The sequence below is a fragment of the Onychomys torridus genome, chromosome 16, assembly GCF_903995425.1.
Source record: "Onychomys torridus chromosome 16, mOncTor1.1, whole genome shotgun sequence".
NCBI lineage: Eukaryota > Metazoa > Chordata > Mammalia > Rodentia > Cricetidae > Onychomys > Onychomys torridus.
This window is the reverse complement of record NC_050458.1, coordinates 56,063,638-56,088,293: the sequence shown is the minus strand read 5'-3', so window position 1 is coordinate 56,088,293 and position 24,656 is coordinate 56,063,638. Positions and strand designations below refer to the sequence as shown.

The window sequence follows — 24,656 nt, the reverse complement described above, 5'->3', positions numbered from 1 at the left end:
AATAGGACCCAGTCTTTAAATATTCAAGGACTAGCATTGTAGGTCAGAGTGTGGTAGAGCTCTTGAAACCAATGGTTTCAGTTTCCATAAAAAAGTCATCCTGTAAGCTGGGCGGCGCACACATCCCAGCGCTTGGGAGGCAGAGGTGGGAGGATCTCTGAGTTGGAGGCCAGCCTGGTCTACAGAGTGAGTTCCAGGAAAAGTGCAAAGCTACACAGAGAGACCCTGTCTTGAAAAAAAGCAAAAACAAACACAAAACCAAGCCACACACACACACACACACACACACACACACACACACACACACACACGAGAGAGAGAGAGAGAGAGAGAGAGAGAGAGAGAGAGAGAGAGAGAGATTGAGAGAGATTGATTAAGATTTTCAAAGGAGCAGCTACAGTGCTTCAGTGAAATGGCAGTGTTGGGTCGAGAGGGGGACAGTGTTCTTCTTCACTAGTCCCAGGTCATGAAAACATTCCATATTAGTGGAGTAGCTAATCACTTAGTAAATATATTTTGAAGAGACAAGATGTGTTAAAAATGTTCAGATAATAAAGATGAGCATCTTCTGTTTCCTAGAGGCTTGTAGTTAGTGTACTTGGCTGAATCAGAGCAGGACATACAGGGAAGAGCCGGATCCTGAAATGAGATATGTCTACCCATCATCAGTAGAGGGTGGATAGTAGGCCACAGAGTTCCTCTGCAGCATCTACGAGCACAGCCACTTCGGTGAACAAGAACTCTTGACACATACATGATGCCTACATGGCAGGTGCCTTATGAAAGAGTTTCCAGGCTTAAAGTCTTGAAGAATTGTAAAAGAGGACCTTAGCAGGAAGGAGGTACAAATGGCTGCTTACCAGGAAGAAGGCTGGCTGGCATTTGGACAGGAATGACAATCACTAATCATCTGAGAACAGCCATTGTCCACACTGCTGTAGATCTTTCCTATATGGGACAGGAGCAGCTCACTGTGACCAAACTGCACAGACGTCGTCATTGCTGTGGCACATCTGTTTTCATTCCAGGAGTCTGAGGGGGGTATGTAGTAGTCATTGTGCACCTTTGCTGCCTATCTTTAATTCCAGCCCAGGCACTGACTCTTTCAGACACTTCCCTAGTAGACAGCATTTCCCAGGCGTCACATTTCTTGTTGCACAAATTAAAGACATTCTGTTTGTAAGGCAAGGTGGAACACCCCTATTAAAGCAGGCCTGGTTTGCTCCAGTCATCAGCCCATGTACTCTGCCCTGTGTCTTTTCCATAAGTCATCATCACAGATGGAGTCACTCTGGAAACAGTGGCCCTTTCTAGTGAGCCAGTGAGACACAGTAGTCAGGAAATCCTCAACCCTGACAAAATCTGGAGTTTAATCTGAAAGGTAGAAGAGGGGGGTTGACCGCTAAAGGTGTCTTGTCTTTTGTTGGTCTAGCTGAACAGGAATTCAAGCTACCATCCCTCCCCTGTGCTCTTACTAGTCCTGGGAAAAGGAAGTCTTAAGTTCAGTAGGAATTTAGTTTCATGACTGAACGTTCTAGAAACTCTTGCTTCTAGAAACTCAAGTTTCATTTCTGGGCTCTACTGCTTCTTTCCAGGTCACTGGGTGTGTACATGCATGCATGAATGCATGTATGTGCCTGTGTGTGTGTGTGTGTGTGTGTGTGTGTGTGTGTGTGTGTGTGTACGCGCCTATATGTGTTTGTATATGTGTGCAGACCCATGTGTGTCCTTGTTATGATAGCTTTGCATGATCCAAACTTACACTTTCCCCTCCAACAGGAAAAGGCCAATGTTGAAATATAGAGCTTTTGAGTTTGTTTTGCTCCATGTACGCACTCTGACTCACACAGGGAGGCCTTTGGGGCTATTGGCATGAGCTGCCCCATCTTTCCCAATCAGTATCTAGAAGGCATTTTTAAGGAGTAAGGTAAGGAGATCTTAAAATACTGGACAAAACCACAGCCAGTATTGACCTGATCCTGTTCCACTTATGAATCACTGGTCCACCTGATAGTGTATGGCTAGTGTTTGTGGGATTTTAGAAAATATTCATCACATCAAAGTATCTAATGTCCAGTACAATCTTTTGCTTAAAGAGATGACTCATTAAATCCCACGTCTGGAATCTTTTTGTATTTTTATTGAATCCTATGCCAAATTAATGAAGTAGACACTGTGGTCCAGGTCATAACACTTTGCAGACTTTTTGTGAGTAATTGAGACCTATTCCTATCAAATCAACTTAGATTTTGCCCTGATTTCTCCACCCTGATTTGCTAATTGGATTGAAGTTATTCTGCGGCCTTTTACTGCTGTCTCTTTTCTTATTACACATTTTCCAAGTATGCTAATTTATCTTTGTTCACTTTGAGGAAAGGAAATGAGCATGTTGTGCACAACTGTCTCCTGGAATTGGCTAACCTTTTATATGCCACCCAGTGGGAAATACAATACAGTTTGTAACATATTGATCTCTGAAGAGACTTTATTACTATTGTATAATTCTTTGAGTTTGAATGAAAATTACCTGTGCCATTTACGTAATTCATACTACAGCTAAAATTGCATGTACTGTGTTTATATGACATGACTATATTGATCACATTTTTTTTTTTCTATTCGTCTGTTGAGGTAAAGGAGGATGCCTTGTTTGGCATATGTCAGCTAGAAGGCTAATGAGAAGTTTCTGCCTCTGAAACATTAAACCTACTCTAGACACTTTTTCCCTAGACTTCATTGTGGTTGGAGAAAGGTGCTGGGCTTTTAAACCCACTTGACAGGCTTAAAACCATGCAGACATCTTCCGTGGAGTAGAGCGGAGGTATAGTGCTAGCTAGGTCACCTTCAGCAATGTGAGTGGTGCATTCCCTACACTAGACTCTGCTAGAGAGAATGAGGACGTTTGGAGGGTCTCTGACAATAACTCTTCCCTTTACATGCACACTTTCCCTCTCTCCTCTTTTGTCTGTCCCCCCTCCTCTTCCTTTCATCTTTTATTTCACTGTGCAAAGATAAAGGACATTTTAAATATCTAAATGATCGGAATGTATAATGTCACTCTACTTGCACACGGAATCTGTTCCTGCTAAGAGAATAAGGGAGAACGATGTGACAGTGTGGGTGGCTCTGGTTCCTTTCCATGATCACACACCACCCCAGACTGAACAGTGAGGACGACAATCACAGCCTGTGCTTTCCTAGGGTGGCCTAGTTCTGTCTGTGTCTCTTAACAGTTTGTGTGTCATGCTGCTTTGAGCAGGGTTGTTCAATTTAAAAACAGTGGTATTTTAGATGAAATGGCCCCAACGACAAGGCAGACATCTGCCTGGTGTCGATATGCAGGGCTGGTCATCTCTGGCGAAGGGAGAAGCTGGCTGCTCTGAGCTGGACGCTCAACAGCATCCTTCCAAGTGAACACACAGAGTGTGTTCATTGTTATTTATGGCAAAATAGAGACATTTTCTAGACTGGTTATAATATTTATAACCTTAATATCTCCTCTGTAGATATGTATCACCATCATCTTTTCCTGCTTGAAGATTTTAACATAAATGTTTATAAAACTCATCTAATAATTTTAAAGCAATGTGAATTTTTCCTGGGTTCTTTCTGGTTAGCAGTTTAATAATATGCATCCACCATCTTTAAAAGATGCATTCAGGGGTTGGGGATTTAGTTCAGTGGTAGAGCGCTTGCCTAGCAAGTGCTAGGCCCTGGGTTCAGTCCCCAGCTCCAGAAAAAAAATAAAAAAATTTAAAAAAAAAGATGCATTCAATTCATCCTGTCTACTTCTAGATATTCATCCAAGTGTAGTTTTCTACAAGTAAGTGAACAAAATATAAATACATATTTCAAAAAGCTAATCTATAAAAATGATAGTTTTATAATGACTTCTCAAGATGAGAGTGTTCTTACAACTTAGTGATCACTAATGCTTGCTGAAATTAATAACACCCAATGCCTGTCAGTTGTTTGTGGGCCAGACATGTAGCAAACCCACATGTATTATTATAGAATAACACAAAATGTCAATGTATTGGATGTATATTATTCAAATATGTATGCAGTTTGTGATATATAAATATATTCACTAGAAAATTCTACACTATGACAAAATGTAAGTAATGTTTGTAGGTGGAAGGAGAAATTGTTTTAAAAATATTTTGTAGTTTTCATTTCTGCAAAATGAAGATACTATTTGGTCACTTAATTATCAATTCTCGTCCCTTTTTGCCACATGTAGCAGTTTTAATGACAATGAATAAAACATGGAATTAAATAAAATCTCAGCCACAGTTCCAGTTCTCAGGAGCTGCATGTGGCCAGTTCCTGCCAGATTGGACAGAGCATATGGAGAATTTCTGACCACACAGCACTGCATTTCACATAGAGGCTGTAATCCTCAGCAGTTCCCTATAGAAACACTGAACATCTTCATCAAACATCTGCTTGGCATATATCTATTTCTCTCTTCTGCGCTTGAGGCAGGCAGTGGGAATTGCCTGATCGCTGTTGAAGGTCTGGAGTGAGACACTGAAATTGCAAACTCACTTGAGCTGACCTGCTACACCATCTGTGCAAGCTGACAAGAGCACCCTCACCTTCTTCTAAAGTAATTGATAACCTATTTGATCTTGGGCTACGGACTTTTTAAATAATGAGAATGATTTAAAAAAAAAAAAAGGCAGGCAGTGGAGGTGCACGCCTTTAATCCCAGCACTTGGGAGGCAGAGGCAGGCGGATCTCTGTGAGTTCGAGGCCCGCCTGGGCTACAAAGTGAGTTTCAGGAAAGGCGCAAAGCTACACAGGGAAACCCTGTCTCGAAAAACCAAAAAAAAAAAAAAAAAAGTCCCAGAAAGATGGACCCTAAGTCATAGTCTGTCTCCTATTCCAGAGGTTTCCTCATAATCCAGAGCTTCTAATTAGAGTGCTTCTTAAGCCCATTGAGCATTGTTATTTTCTTGTAGACATTATATTTCTCTTTGGAAAATACTTGCACAGTTTAGCACCATCCTGAAGGTCACCAGGCCATGGTAGACCCACCACCTGCCAGAGCTCCGGGGTTCTGGCTGTGGCTTCAGCTGCTTTAGCAGTGGTCTGAGTATCCTTCAGTATCGTTATAAGGCACTTGTTGCCAGCTTCCTAGTAGCTGTAGGACAATTTCTTTGTGAGCATACCATATTTTCATCTTCATTTCATTTATTTTTCTTCCTACCCCTCTCTTTCTCTTTTCTGCTCTTTTTTTTCTCTATATTTCCTTTCTTCCCCTGCTTTATTTACTAATCTTTACAAGGCTGGTGTTTATCAGAAACATTACCTGGAGATCTATATGTTTGTGACTATTTGCTAAGTGCCAGTGCTGAGCTGGGTGATGGCTGGGGCTGCTTTTGACTGTAACAGGGATCTATATTGCAAAGACCCATGAAAGATGGGTTTCATTTTAGTTTTCCTTCTAAATTCACAGTTGGAGTTTTTACCATCTTGTGTATTTGAACATGTTTTAAAATGTCAAAATTCGAGCTGCATTAATGCAACTACGAAACAAACTATTTTCAAAGGTGAATTTTATGACCTTCTTCTCATATTCTTTTCTGGGATTGGGTAAACTTTTCATTAAAAATGGATCAAAGGAAATAAAATCAAGGAAAATAGTGATGTCTGCTTCTACTCATCATCTTCCTGAGTGGGCTGTGCCTTGGATTCATCATGTGGAGAAGCAGCATCCAGTGAATTAGAATTATGCAAAATGGAAATTCCTCTTAACATAGACGTGTTTAAATTGGCAGTTTGAACGTTTTCAAGGCCTTCGGAATCCACGCTTGGTTTGCTGTTTCTGTGTGTGTAGCCCGATGTTATGATTCGTTAATGAAAGACTTGGGTTGCAGTATTTTCTGACTGTTTGTAAAGGCAAATGCACTGAGTACCTGTAGTGATTCTCTAACACCTCGCTACACGTGCTAAGATGTGCTAAGAAAATCTTACTATGATGCTTAAATCATTTTTTTTTTTATTTGTGGTACTAACACACTGATTACTTGTAGCATTTAGTTTACTGTTCACTAAGAACAATGCATGTGTTTTACCAGTTCCGTTCAGAATTGAAATAGTATTTTCAGTTATTTACAGAACCTGAAAATAGCCTTGGGTGGGCTTGAAATAAATGTATGAAGTGCCATTTGAAATTTGAAATGAGTTTGTTCTCTCTCTCTCTGTCTCTCTCTCTCCCTCCCTCCCCCTCTCCCTCTCTCTCACTCCATAAAAAGACATAATATTTTTATTGTTCAAAAAGTCAGTTTTTCTAGCTATTCTTTCTTCTTACTTTTAAATTAAACATGGGTTTTACTAGAAAAGAAATGTAATTTTAAACTTATTTTCTATAAAATGAACATGAATAAAACATTACTGACAGACCTCCCCACATCTTCCACTCTGAGCATCACTAAGCATTTGGAATGACTATGATCTTTGTGGCATGTGATGTCTTTTTCTAATGAAGCATCTTCCACTTAATGGGCTGTCTTTCCCAGAAAAGAGCATGCAAAATCTTGATTTACTGTGGTATTTTTATCTCAATAAAGAAGCGGGTTAATTGATTTTAGAGTAATGTAAACTACATTGATGATAAAATTAGAATCAGTTAAGTTTAAAACTTTGTTTCTTATCCTGTGTTTTGGTAACTTACCAGCACGATGCAGGATTTGCATTCTTTTGCTCATTTCTCAGCTGTTGCCTACAACTTTGGTTTGTAAACAAAGAACAATGTCCTGCAACTGCTTAGGATAACTCTTTCCCGGTCATCTTTGGCTTGTGCCCTCGTAGAGAAAAAAATTTCCCCACTCTGGCAAAGGCCTTCCTTCTTCCTCCTCTGCTCCCCATCCCGTTGCTTTCCTGAGGCAGGTCTCACTGTGTAGATGAGTCTAGCCACAAACCTACAACTCTCCTGCCTCTACCTTCCATGTTCTAGAATTACAGGCTTACACTGCCATGTGTCCTGGATCTTGAACGAATGGGAAGTTCTATGGATCTCCTTGGAGGTGGTGACACCATTCATGAGTCAGCTCTGGACCTGGAATGGAAGATGCTGCAAGATTGAGAAGACATAGTCTTGTCGCCTTGCAGATGAGAGTCAGAGCGGTAGCCTGGATGTTCTCAGTGAGGGCCCCTTTAGCCGACAGTATTAATAGCATACTGTGTGGAGATATAGAAGTGCGAGCTGCAGGAAGGTGCATTCTCTTGGGTGGTTTGCAAATTTTTGAGGCCAATATTGGTAGATTTTTCTCTTATCTTTGGGAGAGAAGAATGTGTGTCTGAATTAATGGACATTGATTAAACTATTCAGGAGCCCATAATTATGTTACTCAGGTAAACTCATTTATCAAGAAAAGGTAGTTCTCCAGTGGTATGTGCAAATACTGAAAAAGATCCAGACATAGTGAATAGTGATGATCAAGCCAATTATAAAGCTACACATTCATATAAAGAATGTATAGATGAGGTTCTAGGTAACCTCACATAGATTTTAGAAGTGTGACTTAGGGAATGTGCTTTGACCACTCCCAACTTCAGACAAGCCTCTCCAAGCCTACAGCTCTCTAGTGTGTAAAACTGAAGTGATGATGTAATTTAGGGCATCTGTAGTTCATTATCTGAAGAAGCAAGGGAGTTTAGTAACAAATTAGAGATGTTCATCCTGCCTTCTTCCATCTACTAGCCAAGCCTAGCCTTTGGGCATTGCAGCATGGTTTTGTCATCTACAAAGTTTACACTCAAGAACTGGGCATCTGCGTTTGTTGTTGTTTTAATAACAAAATATCTCAAGATTTTGCATTGAGCTACCCCCAAAGCTATCCTTGGATACCTCCATCTGTGAGCCTCAGGTTAGACATGCCAGGAAACTATTCATGCTTCATGAACTGGAGAAAGTTTTATCTGTAAAAGGTTGAGAATATGCAGTGACAAACAGGAGGGGAGCCCATGTGTTGTGAGCTCAGTGCTGAAGTCCAAGTCATGAGGCAGTTGTGATAGACCAGAGGCCATGGCTGTGGTCATCACAGAGCCAGTGAAGTTCAGTCTTCCAGAGGTAGGTAATCATCGCCAGAGCTTCAGACGCAGCCATCTAAATGTATCCCAAAGTTAGATCCAAACAAAAGTACCCTTGAACCTTTGAGAATTCTGAATAACATGGGTACTTTATGTTGTTAAAATATGAAAAACATGAAGATTTTATATCATTTTGAAATTCCACTTCTCATAGATGGGATTTTATTTTTGAGTATGTATACGTACTTGAACTCACAGCATTAAAGTCATTTGATAGCATTCTTTCACAAGAATGTCTATTTACTATCTATGTAGTACTTTTGTATGGGTCAGCTGTAATTTGGCTTGCCAGTCCTGTAATGCAGGTTTATCAGTGGATAACCGGGTTTTTCTTTTTTTTTTCTTTCTTTTTTTGTTGTTTTGTTTTGTTTTGTTTTTGGAGACAGGGTTTCCCTGTGTAGCTTTGCGCCCTTTCCTGGAACTCACTCTGTAGCCCAGGCTGGCCTCGAACTCACAGAGATCTGCCTGGCTCTGCCTCCCAAGTGCTGGGATTAAAGGCGTGCGCCGCCACCGCCCGGCAACTGGGTTTTTCTTATTGTCGCTGCAAAATACCACCAATTCCTTCTCAAATACTTGTGTATATCAGAAACCTGACATTGGTTTCAAACTAAACAGAAATTTGTTATCTTGACAGTACTGCATTCCAGCCAAAAGATGGGGAAACTCCATTTCTGTACCTCAACCTCACTGGCCTCATGCCTATCCCCACCCTGTCTCCAGAGTTAGCAGCCATTGTCTTCATAGCCACATGCCCTCTGGTTCCCTCTTCCTCTTGAACATGGGAAAACCCCATGATTTGGTGAGGCTCACCTGGATCATTCAGGCTAATCTGTCTCAACACTGTGCCATCTGGTTAGCAGCCTTGATTCTGTATAAAACTTTAATTCTTTTCTACCACACAAAGTAACATCATTACATTTAGGTGATGTGGAAATGGAAACTTGCGGGAGACCAGTATTGTATCTGTCACACTGTGTTTTGTCGCCAGAGTTCTATAAATAACACAGTAACAATGGCATTGTGCTCTTGAGTTTCCTTCTGCATCAGTCTTTAGTTACATCTCTATTTAAGGTAAACAGATGGCCAACTTATTCCTGTAAATTGAAATATATAACCCATTTATTCACTCATCACATATAACTTCAGGTTTTCTATATCCCTAATAATTACTTGATTTAGAATGACTTCATAATTTGTTTCCTGAGTTATTCTATAGACTATAAACTGTTGCACCCTGTTACTAAAATTGTACCGACCTCCCTAAATGGTCTTGATAAAAGCGTGGAATCGTTTCTCTCCTGAGCTGAACGGGCAGCAGGCCTTAGGCATTGAAGGCAGCCTGTCCGGGTGACCCTGCTTCCTGTGTGACCTCCTAAGGTCACTGTGACTGCACTGTGGCCAAGCCAGTGCAGTCAAGGTGTTGGTGGTGGTGGTGTTGCCCTTCCTGACCTCGTTTGGTAGATGAGCCCAACAGCATTTCCAAGCACTGCACTGTAGAAGGCTAGGAGAGGGTTCGAGCTATGAGGAAGAAGCAGGAGCAAGCTGATCTCAAAGACCCTAAAATTAAAAGCAAGGGGATGGTTGCTCACTGGTCTGTCCAAACAGCACCCCAACCCGTCCTCCTCTACATTTATCAGAAAGCCAGAGAGGGTCTCAAGCAGTGGTCAGAGTAACCACGCTTCTCTGCTCCGGGTGTAAGCTATTTTTCTTCACACAAGCGATGCTGTCTTTCCTCTGCCTTTGTGCCAAGAAGAAAAAAAAAGTGAGAAACATTAAAGGAATATCAGAAAAATACAACAATGACCATCACTATAGAACAATGTCAGTTTCCCAAGGAACTGTAATAATGAGCACAGACTGTAGACTTGGTTATCAGAATAGACGCAGTTGCAAGGAAAAGAATACTGGGTCTTAAGAAAAACTCCTACTTAGATGTGTATTGGCACGTGGCTATATTCTCACACTGGAGAGGCTGAGGCAATAGGATTTTACATCAGTTCCAAGGTCAGCCTTCTGTCTCTGAGCTGTAGGCTAACATGAGCTAGAGCAGCGTGACTGGGTCAGAATGAATAAGTAAATAAGGCTGGATTGGAAGTCAGTTGAAGTGGGCATGCTGGAGCACAAAACAGCCCTTGCAAAGCAGAGGCCAGAAGATGGCTGCCATGTAGTGGAAGGCCATAGTGAACTAAATGGGTTCAAAGCCTGCTTAGACTACAGAGTGAGTCATTAGTTCAAAAACCAAGAAGATCTAACAAAACAAGCAGTAAACGAAAGCAATGCCTGCTCAGGATATGGCAATTCCTCCACACATCATTTACTGTGGTAATATGGAGGACGTAGAGGGCTTCCCTCCCTCTTAGTTCAGTGTCTGCGAAAGGACACCCTCCTACCCACCCCCACTCCGCCGCACCCCCATGAAGCCTATTTGAGGTATATCTTTGCTGACACTGAGTTCCCAGGGGAGAGGTAGGTTTCCCTGGCTTTAATCCTCTAGAAAAAGAAATTGAAAATGAAAAGCGCTTTTTATACAGAAAGGAAAGAGGTTAATACAGAGCATGGACAAGCGTGTGTTGGTGTCACATGTGTGTATGGGTGTGAATCAAGTGGTTCTCAGGCTTTTCCATTTACACATCAAAGTGCACAGTGCGGTCAGCATGCCCACACCAGACAGACAGCCTAATCTACTGTTTAATAATGCATGGACATGTCAGGTTTCTCTTTGCAGTTCCTCTCCCCAGGGCTGTTCCAGCTCAACTCATTCCCGAGCTATCAAAAATTGATCCGCTTTCTTTCTCTGATATTTGGGGAAAGAGAAAATTTATCCATAGTAGTTCAGAAGTCTTCCTTGATTTTAGACTCTCCTCATTGCAAACAAAGCTTAGGGGTGCTTAGGTATATAGAAAGATAAGAACGTAGAAGAAACTTTAGAGATTTGGGGAGTGAGTGTAAGTGGGAGCTGAGCTCTGCTCCAGCACAGTTTGGATGAGTGAGGAGAGGAAGGGGGATGCTGTAGTTCTTAGTTCAGCTTCCCAGCCAGGACCATGCTACTTAATTAAAGCCACCAATTATTTATTTGGGTGGTAAGATAGAATGAACCTCTGTCCTCGTGTTCAAATACCACTTTGCCTTCTCTTTTGGCAGGTAGCTTTTGGGGCCTAGTGGTCTCCCTCAGTGGAATGTAAGTCCCCATTCATCTTTCCATCTTCCACTGTGCATAAGAGACCCTGAAAATGCCTTTTAATTATATCAGATTGAGACATTTTGCTATTATTGCATTTATATTATAATACATTTGTGTCATCATGAACATCCCTGTACCTTAACTGCTATTTTATATTTCAGAAAATACGGTTTGTCTAAAGACAAACATACTCGTGTCCATTCCTTGCATTTATTTCATGTTTGCTTTATTTACTTAATAGTGCATTTAGATCAGTGTTGGGGCCAAGGTGTGCCTGAATATGTGGTATGTTCTAATCTATGAAATTTTGCTGCTTAATAGAAAATGTTAAGTAATATATACCCAGGATACAAAATTAGGGACAGGGAGAAGTAAAAAAGGCTTGCCCAAATAAAAATGGAATGCTTACCTTTTTTTAAATAGGTGAACTCTGCTCTGCATATTTTTTTTCTGTCACATTACCTTCTGCATACTCTTGATCTGTTCTCTCAATTTGTGATTCCCTGGAGAGTTTGAGTCATAAGTAGTGTGTGCTAAAGTATATAGTTTTGCATAATTGTATTTTTGTGAACATGTTCTAAAATGTTACTTTTATGTAGAATAAAAAATTTTCTGGCAAACTCTTACTTACAAACAAACTTTTGAGGCCATCACAGCTTAAGACACTGTTTTTTTTTTTTTTTTTTTTAAATCCCCTTTAATGGTCAGTGCTATGAGCACTGCTTTCTCCAAGTAAATGTCATGACCTGCCCTTTTCTCAAACAAGTCTTAAGACTCTGGAGAGGAAGTCTAAATAGACTGTCACTTTGCTCCCTCTTCTGTGTTCTGATGAGGTGTTAGGCAGACACAAGTTGAAGCTAAAGACACAATAAATGAAGGGAAATACAGTTTCTCTAACTGTTAGGATATAAAAATCTCATAAATTATATGTAGTCATTTTTAAAGTCCTGTCCTTGGAGGCTGGAGAGAGAGAGAGGGCTCAGCTGGTAAAATGCTGGCCCTGCAAACATGAAGACTGGGTTCTGGTCCCCAGGATCCATGTAAAAACCAGACGCTATGAGGAAGCCAACTGGAGTGGTGTAAACATTGGGTAAGGGGGTGGAAACAGGCAGAGCCTGGAGTTTACTACTCAGCCTAGATTAATCAGTGAGCTTCCGGACCAGAGAGACCATGTTTTAATAAATAAGGTGGGAAATAATTAAAGAAGACATCTGACGTCAACTCTTCATTTTTCAACTCTGGATGATTTTATGTTTTGTTCTTTCAGTCCCTGTTCCACTAATTTCTGCCCTAATCTTTATTACTTCCTGCCATCTACTACTTTTGGCGTAGACTTGTTTTATGTAAAACCTTCTGATACATCACTAGGTATTTATGGAGATCTCTCTGATTTTTGTAATGCAAAGACTCATAATTATAAACTTTAGTGATTTCTAAAAGGTTCTTATTTTCAGAATTTTTCATTTTTCTGCCTGCTTTTGCCAGTAATCTGGTGGTCATTTAAGAATGTGATGTTCAGTCTCCAGGTCTTTGCATTGTATTTGTCAACTTGCTTGTAGAGATGGTTCCCTGGGCTGATGAGAAGGTACATATCTGTCTATGGAGTGGACTATTCTGTAGTTATATATTAAGTCCATTTGACTTACAGTATGATTTAACTCTTGAGATTTCAGTTTGCATGATAGATGAGAAGAGAGTATTGAGCTCACTTCTATTTTGTAACTGGAGCTTCTAACCCTTTTTAATGAAATTGTGAGCCCAATCTTCATTTCATATACATTTAAAAACTGTTGTGTCTTTGTGATGAACTGTTCCTTTATGAGTATACAGGGGCCTTTTTAAATGTCTTCTATTAATTTTTATTTGGCGTCCACTTTATTAGAAGTCAGAATAACGATGGCAGCTTGTTTTCAGCTTCCATTTGATTGCTAAGGTAGCTGACTTCCCTTGAGAGGTGTGTGTGTGTGTGTGTGTGTGTGTGTGTCTGTGTGTGTGTATGTCTGTGTGTGTCTGTGTGTGTGTGTGTGTGTGTGTGTGTCTGTGTGTGTGTCTGTGTGTGTGTCTGTGTGTGTGTGTGTGTCTGTGTGTGTCTGTGTGTGTGTCTGTGTGTGTGTCTGTGTGTGTCTGTGTGTGTGTGTGTCTGTGTGTGTGTGTCTGTGTGTGTGTCTGTGTGTGTCTGTGTGTGTGTCTGTGTGTGTGTCTGTGTGTGTGTGTCTGTGTGTGTGTGTCTGTGTGTGTGTCTGTGTGTGTGTGTCTGTGTGCGTGTGTGTGTGTGTCTGTGTGTGTGTGTCTGTGTGTGTGTGTGTGTGTGTGTGTGTGTGTGTGTCTGTGTGTGTGTGTGTGTGTGTGTGTGTGTCTGTGTGTGTGTGTGTCTCTGTGTGTGTGTGTGTGTCTGTGTGTGTGTGTGTGTGTGTGTGTGTGTGTGTGTGTGTGTGTGTGTGTGTGTGTGTGTGTGTGTGTGTGTGTGTGTGTGTGTGTGTGTGTGTGTGTGTGTTTGCCAGTGAGATGTATTTCTTGGAGAGAACAGACAGTTGAGTCTTATTTTTAATTCAGCCAGTCAATCTGCATATTTCCATTGGTGAGTGGAGGTTATTTGAATTTAAGTAATAATTAAGAAAGTTTACTAATTTTTATAAGTTTAAGTTCTTTTTCTATCTGGCTACATTGCCCTTTGTTCTTCCTTTCTACTCTGCTAATGTTAGTGGGTTTCTTGTTCACTGTGTTGGGTGTAGTGGTCTCTTTCTTATCTCTCCTTTACTCATATATTCTTCCCATAACATTTTTTTCTTTTCTCTGCACCCATGATCAAAAGTGCCTTTTTTTTCCTGCTTTGTTCCTTTAGTATCTTACTGACATTATTCTCCCAGGTCCTGAATGATCTTCTTACTTTATTCATCTGCTTGTTTGAGGTCATTGATCTTTTTTGTCAATTTTGATATCTTATTTATCTTTTATCTTTTTATCTATTTCCACATCTTTGAAATCTGCAGGTGAGGTGTTATGGATTTTGGAGGATCCATGTTGCCAATAATACTTTGGATGAGAAGTCTCCTCCTCCCCCGCCCTGTAACCACCCAACTGGAGCTGTTCTCAGCAAGGCTTTCTTCTTGACACTTCTTGGTACTTTACAATTGTCCCACTGCTGCTCTTTCAGGTGTCTGATGTTCGCCCTCTTTCCTCTATTGAACTGGACTCTTTCTTTCTTGGTACATCTGTTTCACCAGGTCAGACAGAGGCACTTTCTAGCCTGTCATCTTACTCAGAAGTCCCCCAGAGCAGTCTGTTCACTGAACACATGTCTTCTTGTGATTTCTCTTCCAATTCTATTTGACTTTTCAATTGCCTGTAAGACAGAACCAAACCATAATTGCATTGGGGAGCTGCTCACTGGGGGCAGGGGGGTGCGGTGAGCAGCCTCGGTTTAATATATATACCTTACATTCATCCTGCATGAAATACTGGGGTTCTAGATGAAATATCCCCATGGGGTTGTGTGTGTGTGTGTGTGTGTGTGTGTGTGTGTGTGTGTGTGTGTGTATGTGTATGTGTGTTGCTCCGCCTTCACTTTCCATTCCAGATTGTCATGCCTGCTAGAAAACCCCTATGATCCTTCATGGCTGCACATCATTAAATTTCAGCAATAGCAAGGAAAATTTCACAACAAATGAAAATGTTCTTTTGCTCTCTATTCCACATTTGTAAAGTAAAATGACTTGTTTCCATTTTTATTCCCAAATAACAACCTGTGAGTCTCTTGAAGGCAGTAGTACCCAATCCATAAATAAATATTCATCAAATGATGATTAATATTACCTGGACCACATATCACAATGATAACTTTGGAATTCAAGTTTTTGAATCACAGGATAGTGATTACAGGCTGTCCCTAAAGCTCTAGCAACACCATATTTTCGCCCTGTATACTGTTTTATTTTAAGTAAAGTTAAACCCCTTGGTGTAATACTTCTCTCTTTTGTATTCTGTAAATTAACTCTGGTAGTTTTGTATCAAAATTTAAAACATCAAAATAGCCTTATTTAGCTGTCCTTTTTTTGAGAATGGTTTTGTTCAATGTCTCAGTTTTTGTTGCTAGAACACTGAGAAGATTCTAGCATTAATTAAGTAACATAGCAGGTACCAAAACCTTCTCAGTATTATATATTTGAGTTTTCCTGAATATTTCTGCCTTGTTAGATTTGGTGTTCATTTTCTTCTGTAGAGGATACACACACCTTTGCTGTACAGATATCTATAACAACGTGTGTAATAGAACTTGGAAATTGCAACGCACTGTTCGGATGGAATAGATCACGTTCACAGGTTTTTTTTTTCTTCACTCTGAAAACATTCACAATTTTCATCCTAGGAGTTATTCCACTGGGGATATGTGGTTTTATAATCGCTGTCATCATTCTTCAAATGGCTTATGTAATTTTTAGTGTGATCAGTAAAATATATCCTTCCTGTTTCACAGTAATTTATAAATTTGGATTGCTATTTTAAAAAAGGAAAATTCTTCGTCAAGATGAATGAGCTGCGATGTTGTTAATATTTCATATAAGAACCATCCTCACTAATTTAAAAACTAGTAAACAAGCCATTGATGAATCAAAGAGACATATTTAAGGCAGATTTTTATCTCTGAAATATTATGTAAGTATTGATAAATAGCTAGAAACTACAGATTTTTTTACTATGAAAATAACCAGCTTGGTCTCTCATACTGCTCAAACACCCACTGTCAGATTTAGAATGCCTCAAAGCTAGGCAAAGCCACAGTTCAGGATGCACTGTTGGTTTTTGAATTCTTCCACTAGAAAAGCATTTCATGAGAAAATGGTCATCTCATTGAATTCATGTAAACAAGATGAGTTTGCAGACTCAGGAAAATTGCTCAAGACTCAACCTCACAGAAGAGCACAGTCTCCCAGAAGCCTTTGATCCGTCCTCATCTGCATAAGTCTGTACCTCCTCCTGTACAAAGCTAAATACATCCTGACAAGTGGTTCTCCTTCCACTTCCTTACAGAGACAGTGTACATGTTCCACCACCATTACCACATTATTTACAGTCTTTCCGTTCACAGAGAACAGTGAATTCGGGATGTCACCATGTCTTAGAGCTCATCCCTGATGGCTTTCGTGAGCCATTGGCTGCGCTTTGTTAGAGGTGGGATGTTTCATCCTGGAAGCACTCAACCTTCTCTCTCCAGAATAACAGCGTCTGAGAAAGGTTCCTCCATTGTGATCCTTTAAAGGGCTCACATGAATTCTTGTAGCAGTGCTGTTCATGTAGTTAGCCCTTTTTTTTTTTTTCAGGTGGCTGCATCTTTCTGTCTGATTGACAGTTTCCTTGAATAATTACCAACCACAGTCATTCTGTTCTTTGCTCACAGGTACTACAGTGCCACCATCCTGCAGATGTCTGGTGTGGAAGATGACAGGCTTGCAATATGGCTGGCTTCAGTGACAGCTTTCACCAACTTCATTTTCACACTCGTGGGAGTCTGGCTCGTTGAGAAAGTGGGCCGAAGGAAGCTTACCTTTGGTAGTTTGGCAGGTAGGTGGCTGGATGTAGAATCCTGCTTTAAAATACATTCTAGTGGTGACAGTGACTCTCTCAAAAGATAACAGTGGCATCTGAAAATGATTTCTAAGCCAAACAGTGCAAAACTAGAATGATAGACAGAAAACAAATCAATGAGAGGCAGGATCTTTCAACTACCCTGGGGTAAGTGGCTGGAAACAAGACTGAGACAAGAAGGGTGTTATAAGGACACAATTTCCTGAGGATACATTTCTGTCAACAGTTGGAGTGCTGTTCAGAGAAGCAACACTGAAGAGCATCGCCACAATTTTTCTGCCCTTGTTTGAAAAGCTTACCCTTTATGCTCTTACTCTGCAACATTGTGTTTTTTATTTTGGAATCGTATGGAAGCAAATATTAGAATCGTCTTTCATAGAGCAAGGAAAGACTTTTTGAAACAGGCCTACATTCTAGGGTAAAATCTGATTGGTCAAGTGTGTTTTATATAATAGCAAAATTAGAAAAATAAACACAAATTGTGTTACCAGTTGGCCATTTCACCTGTTGTTTCTCTGAAAGGGCTCTGTTGCAGGACAGAATAGGATCCACCTTTAACATTGTCTTTACATGGTTACCTCAAATATTTCTTTTTTTTTTAAATGCACAAACACAGTTCTACTCATCAGTTGGCAGCATTCCCATCGCAACTTTGTATCTCGAGTAAAATGCATGTTTTACTCTCAAACACAAAGATTTTTGAGTAGCACTAACTAAATTCTATTCAAGCAAAAGTATATCTAAGACAAAATTTCATCTCACAAACCTGCTTTAGCACTTACTATAGTTTTTGGTAAGGAAATATATCCCAATTTCCAAACTCAGTTACTGGAGGGGTTCAATCCTTCCTTCCTGGAGTAGGCAGGATGCTCCCACTCTAGTTTGTAACTTAGCAGTGGATGCCCTGTGCCCAGGGGCAGGAGTTCATTCCAAGTGTTAGCACAGAAGCAAAGATAAGAGGTTGACCTGTGTTTAGGAGGATGCCAGGAAGCCCCTGGGTAAGTGAAGACAAGTGAGGAACAGGAGAAGGTTTTAAACAGGCATTTATAAGTAAGAAGAGATGTTTAGCCGAGAGAAAAGATGGAAGAAAGAGGTATAACGAGTGTGTTAGGCTTTTCTCTGTTGTTTGAACACTCCTGTTTCTCAGCTGAGTCTAACAATTGTGTTGTATCATGTTTTTAGACACTGAATAGCACTACATAAAAGAATCTTTAAATAGTAGCATGTAAAATTAAAAAATTCTCGGTTTGTTTTCACTAAGACCCATTGAAAGAAGACTAAATGAACTTGGGGAAGGCCATGTGCCCTGCCCAGAACCAGAGTTGCGCAATAGCAGAGGCTGCCTCAACCCAGCTGCTGCCGCCTTACTCTCCTACCATGTGGTCTCCCAAGGCTCTCCTGTTACTCAATCCTTTAATGATAAGTTTAGTTGAATTCTAAATTACTTGCCTGTTATTTCAGTAAAATACTTAGTGCCATATGCATTCTATCCCTAAGTTCCATACTATAAGTATACTGTCCCAGTCAGTTGTTCAAGCTAACACAGAATCTTTTTCTTCCTGCTACTCCTTTTCTGTGTCCTCATACTTCTGTGCTTGGAACACAAAATGAAAGCTAAATGTGTGTGCATGTGTATGTGTGCACTCACACATGCATGCACACGCATTCAGATGTGCCCAGGGCCTTGTGCTAGGCAGGTGCTGAGCTGTAAATACAGCACAAGGGTTTTTTGAGACAGGGACAGGTCTTGCATAATAGCACAGGCTAGCATGGATTTGTGGTCTGCCTTCCAAGTACTAGAATTGGAGGAGCACCCTACCACACTTAGAGAAATTGGGTCTTTTCAGCGACAGAATGATCATGAATCCTGTTTCTTTTTATTTATTTATTTTAAAAGATTTTTAAATTCATTTTTCATACCAAATACCAATCCCCATCTCATCCCTCTTCCTACTCTCCCCCAGCTTCCACCTACCCCTCCCCCCACCTCCCTTCCCCTCCTTCAAAAGGGTAAGGGCTCCCATGGGGAGTCAACAAAGCCTGGTACTCAGTTGAGACAGGACCAAGCCCCTTCCCCCACATCAAGGCTAAGCAAGGCATCCTATGATAGGAAATGGGCTCCAAAAAGCCAGCTCATGCACCTTGGTGCATGATCCCACTTCCAGGGGCCCCTCAAACAGAGCAAGCTACACAAGTCTCCCATTTGCAGAAGGTTTAATTCTGTCCCATACAGGTTCCACAGCTGTCAATCTAAAATTCGTGAGTTTCTACAAGCTTGGTTCAGCTGTCTTTGTAGATTTCCCTATCATGGTCTCAGAAATCCCCCCACCCCACCCTTTGCTCCTATAATCCCTTTTCCTTCTCTTCAGCTGGACTCTTGGAGCTTGGCCTGGTACTTGGCTGTGGATCTTTGCATCTGTTTTCATCAGTTATTGGTTGAAGGCTTTATGGTAACAGGGTATTCACCAATCTGATTATCAGGATAGGCCAGTTCAGAAACCCACTCCACTCTTGCTAATAGTCTAAGCTGGGTTCATCCTTGTGGATTCCTGGGAATTTCCCTAGCACCGGGTTTCTCCCTTATCCCATGTGTCTCCCTCTATCAAGACATCTCTTTCACTCCTCTCCCACTCTGTCCCTCCCCCAGCTTGACTATCCTGTTCCCTCATGTTCTCATCCCTCATTCCTTCCCCACTATTGTCCCCCCATCTCCGGGTTACTTATTAAGATCTCCTCTGTTTCTCCTTGTGAAAAATGTGGTGCATATACACAATGGAGTATTACTCAGCTGTTAAAAGCAAAATGACATTATGCAAATGGATGGAACTAGAAAATGTCATCCTGAGTGAGGTAACCCAGACTCAGGAAGACAAACATGCTATGTACTCACTCATAAGTGGATGGTAGATATAAAGCATAGGATAATCAGAATATAATCTGAAGCTCCAGAGAAGCTAGGAAACAAGGCAGGACCCTCAGAGGGATCCATGAATCCTGTTTCTTAAAGTGAAGAGCAAATGTTCATTCAGTCCCAAATATCAACAGGAAAGTGAATGGATGTATGTGGCATAGCCCTTTTGGTATGCCATTCCCTTTTTAATAGGCAGTATTTTTTCCCTGCTTTAAAAATAATTAGTGTGGGACTTTATTTCGCTAATTCACATCTTCCCTGATTAAATGCCATTGGGAGAATTTCTTGGCTCTGAAGGGGACATTTGATGTGCACCTCTTTCTTTGTGTGCTTCTGTGTGTTAGTGACTTGACAGGCTTCCATTCTTTTTTCCTTTTTTTCTTTTAACTTCTGGAAAAGTTTATTTTGGCTTATAGTTCCAAAGGTGGAGATCATAATGGTGAGGGAGGCATGGCATCAGGCTGCTAGGGTGAGAAGAGCCTGGTTTTCATTGTATGATCTTTTTTTTTTTTTTTTTTTTGAGATTTATCAGCAATCTTACAGTCTTAGGTATCTTTTCGGGGGGGGGGTGGGGAAGGGGGCAGGGGGAGGTTGGCTGCTCATTGTTTCAGTCTTAGAAAATTAATACCAATTTACTCTGGCTAACAACTGAATTTACTTTGAATTTTGCTTTCTTTGAGTCTCAATAGGTATGTGTTACTGAGTTCTTATGACCATTAGTATACATAGTAAAGCATTTTTTTTTTTTAAATCCAGGGAAGATAATTCAAGGAGTTTCATTCGTAGCTATGATGTCAAACCAAGTCTGTGTTGAAATAAATAATGCTGTCAATGCTCTCCAGTAAAAAGCTCTTTTTTTTTTTTTTTTTTTTTTTTTTGTAGGCACCACGGTAGCACTGATTATTCTTGCCTTGGGATTTCTGCTCTCAGCCCAGGTTTCCCCACGGGTCAGTTTCAGACCAGTGGCCCCTTCGGGTCAAAATGCCACCTGCACAGGATACAGGTGAGATTTTATTACGTTGCTGCTGCTTCTTAATCCAGTTATGACAATTTTTTTTTAAACTGAGATGACTAGGAGATCCCTGGGTTTGCAGGCTTGTGTCTGAAGGATTGTGGCGGGAAGGGTGGTCAGGAACCATCAGAAGGACAACTATCATCCACAAAAACGGAATGCGGAAAGCTGAAGAAAATGAGATGTTTGACACAAGTTTGGTGCTGGATGGACTGACGGGCGGCCTGAAGAACTCACTGGCGAACTAACAAAAGAATGATTAGACGGCTTTGAGAGTTTAGGCCTTTCCCAAGGAATGTGTCCGTCAGATACTTGGTGTTTGATTATTTGTAACACAGCCTTAAATATGCATGTCAGCATTGGAAGATCTTTAGGCATGGCTATTCCCTAAGACACACAATTATGGAATTTCTAAGCACCTATGAACTATGGTTTTATCTTACACATTTCTGATGGACTTGAAACTATCTCTGAAATATCTATGGAGCACAGACCCATGGGATGGTAAAGGTGAATTAAGATGTAGAAAATACCTAACACGGTGCTTGCATGTAATAAGTCTTCAGTAAGTGTTACAGCTCCTGCTCTAGTTAATAAAACCCTAACGGAAGGGAAGACTGGATGATGGGGCTCAGAGAAGACTAGCTTTGGGGATGGGGAACGTGAACTGAGCCTTATAAACGGAAACGGAGTAAGCCCCTCAGCAATAGCAGTAGGCATGATACCCATGCACGTAGTCAGGAACTGAGTAAGAAAACAAGGCTAACCACAGGCCAATGAGGGTACAGCAGGCTATGAGGAGGTTATAAAGAGGTCAGATCATCTAAAACTGTCAGAGCTTCCTGCTCTTCATCCTGAGAGCATGAATATGCATGCATGGAGAGATGTTTAAGCAGAGGAGTGACTTGCCCAGAATTTCCATTCTATACCATATTCAAGAGAATAAATCAATAAGAATTAAAAAATAAGTTACCGATTAACCAAGAGCTAAAAAAGAAAGGAGTTTTCAGAGAATTTGAAGTATCTGCTCTAGGAGCCAGGTAGAAGGTACTGTGTCTGTGAAGTGAGGTGACTGAATGAGGCGAGACAATAGGTTGTTGTAGGCAGATTGAACGGTGGGAGAATGCTGCTGTGTGATAGCAGACCGTTTGGAGTAGAGTATATCAATAATGTATAATAATCAAAGATACGGATATAGTAATGCCTGGTTCACAGCTAAGAACCTTACTGAGACCTCAGCGTGCTCCGTGATTTCACCAACATTCAAAGATCACAGACAAAACATCTTTTGTGTTCTATTCCCAGCGTTGAATCACAGATACTCATGGTGGACAAGGCATTTAATGTAGCCTGATTTAAACCTCTCTTCATTAAAGGAAGCAGAGGTCTACATAAGTCGTATTCTCTTCGCAGAGCACCCTGCGTAACTGCTTGTTCTCTCGACTCTGCCTGTGGAGTTCCCATGTAGGGTCCTTTTATGGCACAATACTACTTGCAGGCATTCCTTTTTCTAGCACCCCCAGGCTCTGTCTTCTTGCCTTAGACCCAGAAGGCAGTTTGTTAGTGAAGACGACCTAGAGAGTTGGGTTAATTTTACTAAACCAATGACATCTGGTACATTACCTCTTCCTTGCCACACTCGATGCCCTGTGTCAGTCAAAGTTCACTAGAGGAATGTACCTCCAGCTCATGGCACTTTTCTCTTTACTGTTTCTCAGTTGGAGCCCTCACCATCGCTGGAGCTCTTTCAAGCCACAGGAGAGAGGGGCAGGGTTTACCAACACTCCTCCTTCGGTAGCCGGAGTCGTCTTTACATGCAAACTTCCTTTCACTCATTACCTCTTTTCCAACACCATCAAGTCAAGAGTACTAAGATGTTGTGGCCCCTTCAGTGCAGTGATTTCACTCTGTGTTTTCCTCTGTAAATGAAGTTTTCAGACATCTAAACTAAGCAATGTAGATGTCACCTGCTCACCCCCCTCTGACAGTGATACTAGTTTTGAGAAGCAGTGTGCCCTTCATTCCCTGTTCCTCTCAGAGATCACTTTAAAAGATATAATTCTATACTTACCACACTCTTTTCTAGCCATGTATGATCGATCATCTTACATCATTGACATAGCATTATGATACTGTCAGATTCAATGATATTTTTTATTCAACACTGAAGTGTGCAAAAATTCTGTCAGTTACTGTTCCCCATTTGAACACCATGGTAACAATGTGTCCATCATTTCTGGTCATGCTTAGCAGCTGATAGTGAATTAATGACTATATAGAGTTGAAATTCTCTACCCACGTCTATAGAAGCTATTGATGATTTCCTCTCAAATCAACCTGGTTTCATTTTTAACCTTGATAACAGGAGGTACTATGCCTTGAGGTTAGTGATCATAAAACTGCAAGAGAATGTGTATGTGTTGACTAATATCCACAGGCACATTTGGGATTAAAATAAGCATAAATGGTAGTTGAAAAAGGAAATGAGAGTTGAAACAGGAGCCTGCATAACTTTATTCTGTAAACTTATCTTAAAATGATTGCATATGTAATTTGCTCTTACCTAAACACCTACTGCTGAATTTGGCACATGAAGAAGAGGATTTTCCCAATGATGCAAGGGTCCTTTTTCTGTGTGTGTGTGTGTGTGTGTGTGTGTGTGTGTGATGTATGTGCATGAGTGCCAGTGATATGTGCCACAACTCATGTGCAGCGATTAGAGGACAACTTTTAGGAGTTGGTTTTCTCTTTCTTCTATGGGTTCCAGGAATCCAACTCAAGTCCTCAGACTTGCATAGCAAGCCTTTACCTCCTGAGCCGTCTTACTGGCCCCACAGAAGGATTGCTGTCTGCCTGCATAGGCACTTCTGAGAAGAAATTGAATTCTTTGTATGGCAAATCTCCTTTGAGTTCTCCATGACTTTTTTTTTTTTTTATTTTGATGACTTGAAGTTTGTCGAGAACATGCATAGCTATTATAGCATCAAGATTCCGAACTCAAATCTTGCTGGTTATCTATTGTCAAAAAGTGCTTTTTGGAGCCAGGCATGGTGGTGTGGACCTATTATCTGTGTTTTGGGGAGATGGAGGTGGGAGGATGAGGAGTTCCAGATCATTACTAGTCTTGGCTATGTCATGCTTTCTCATTTAAAAAAAAAAAAAAAAAAAAAATGCTTCCTGGGAATATAAAAGGGAGGCATCGGAGAAGTGTGCAAATAGTAAGGACAGTATTTTCCAAGAAGAAGCATCTACAGGTCATGAAGAGGAGTGTGGAGGCAGGTCATGGTAGCACCGCAGCACTCAAGAGGCTGAGGCAGGCAGATATCTGAGAATGTGATACCAGCCTCATCTGTATAGTGAGTTTCAGGCCATTGAAGGCTACATAGTGAGACCCTGTCTCAAGAAAATGAAAATGTGAATTCTTCATTGAAACTGGTCTAGATGAATAAGTGAAAAAACTACAAAAATTGGATGGATGGGAGTGATACAAAAATGCCTAGCCTTCATAAGCCATGAGAATTCCTGGAGTATGGGAAGACTTCAAGGGTTATAGGATAAAAATGACATAATTAGATTTGCATCTTTAAAATATCACTATGGCTGGAGAGTGGTATTAATTAGAACAGAACAAAGGGATGAAGGGACATAGGTAGCCAAGGCAATAGGAAATATAATCTTGGTGGCAGTGGAGACAGACTTCAGAAGTATCCTGAAAAACGATGACAGGCCTGAGTTGTTGGTTGGATGACAAGAGAGAGCAAACACTTTTGCAAATGACGGTTGGGGTTAGCATCTGGTGTCTGCACTCTCACTGGAGACTGATGTAGTAGTTTGCTTTGCTGTTGCTGTTCTAAACACCATAACCAAAA

At 40.8% G+C, this 24,656-nt stretch overlaps 1 protein-coding gene across 1 annotated transcript in view; it reads left to right on the top strand.

The window, feature by feature from the left end:
• The window catches only part of Slc2a13 (solute carrier family 2 member 13), a 296,552-nt gene that overhangs the window by 196,913 nt on the left and 74,983 nt on the right, over positions 1–24,656 (top strand). The window contains exons 5-6 of the mRNA XM_036208221.1: positions 16,677–16,840; positions 20,658–20,778. Of these exons, the coding sequence (XP_036064114.1) occupies positions 16,677–16,840; positions 20,658–20,778 (285 nt within the window). The remainder of the gene's footprint in view (positions 1–16,676; positions 16,841–20,657; positions 20,779–24,656) is intronic.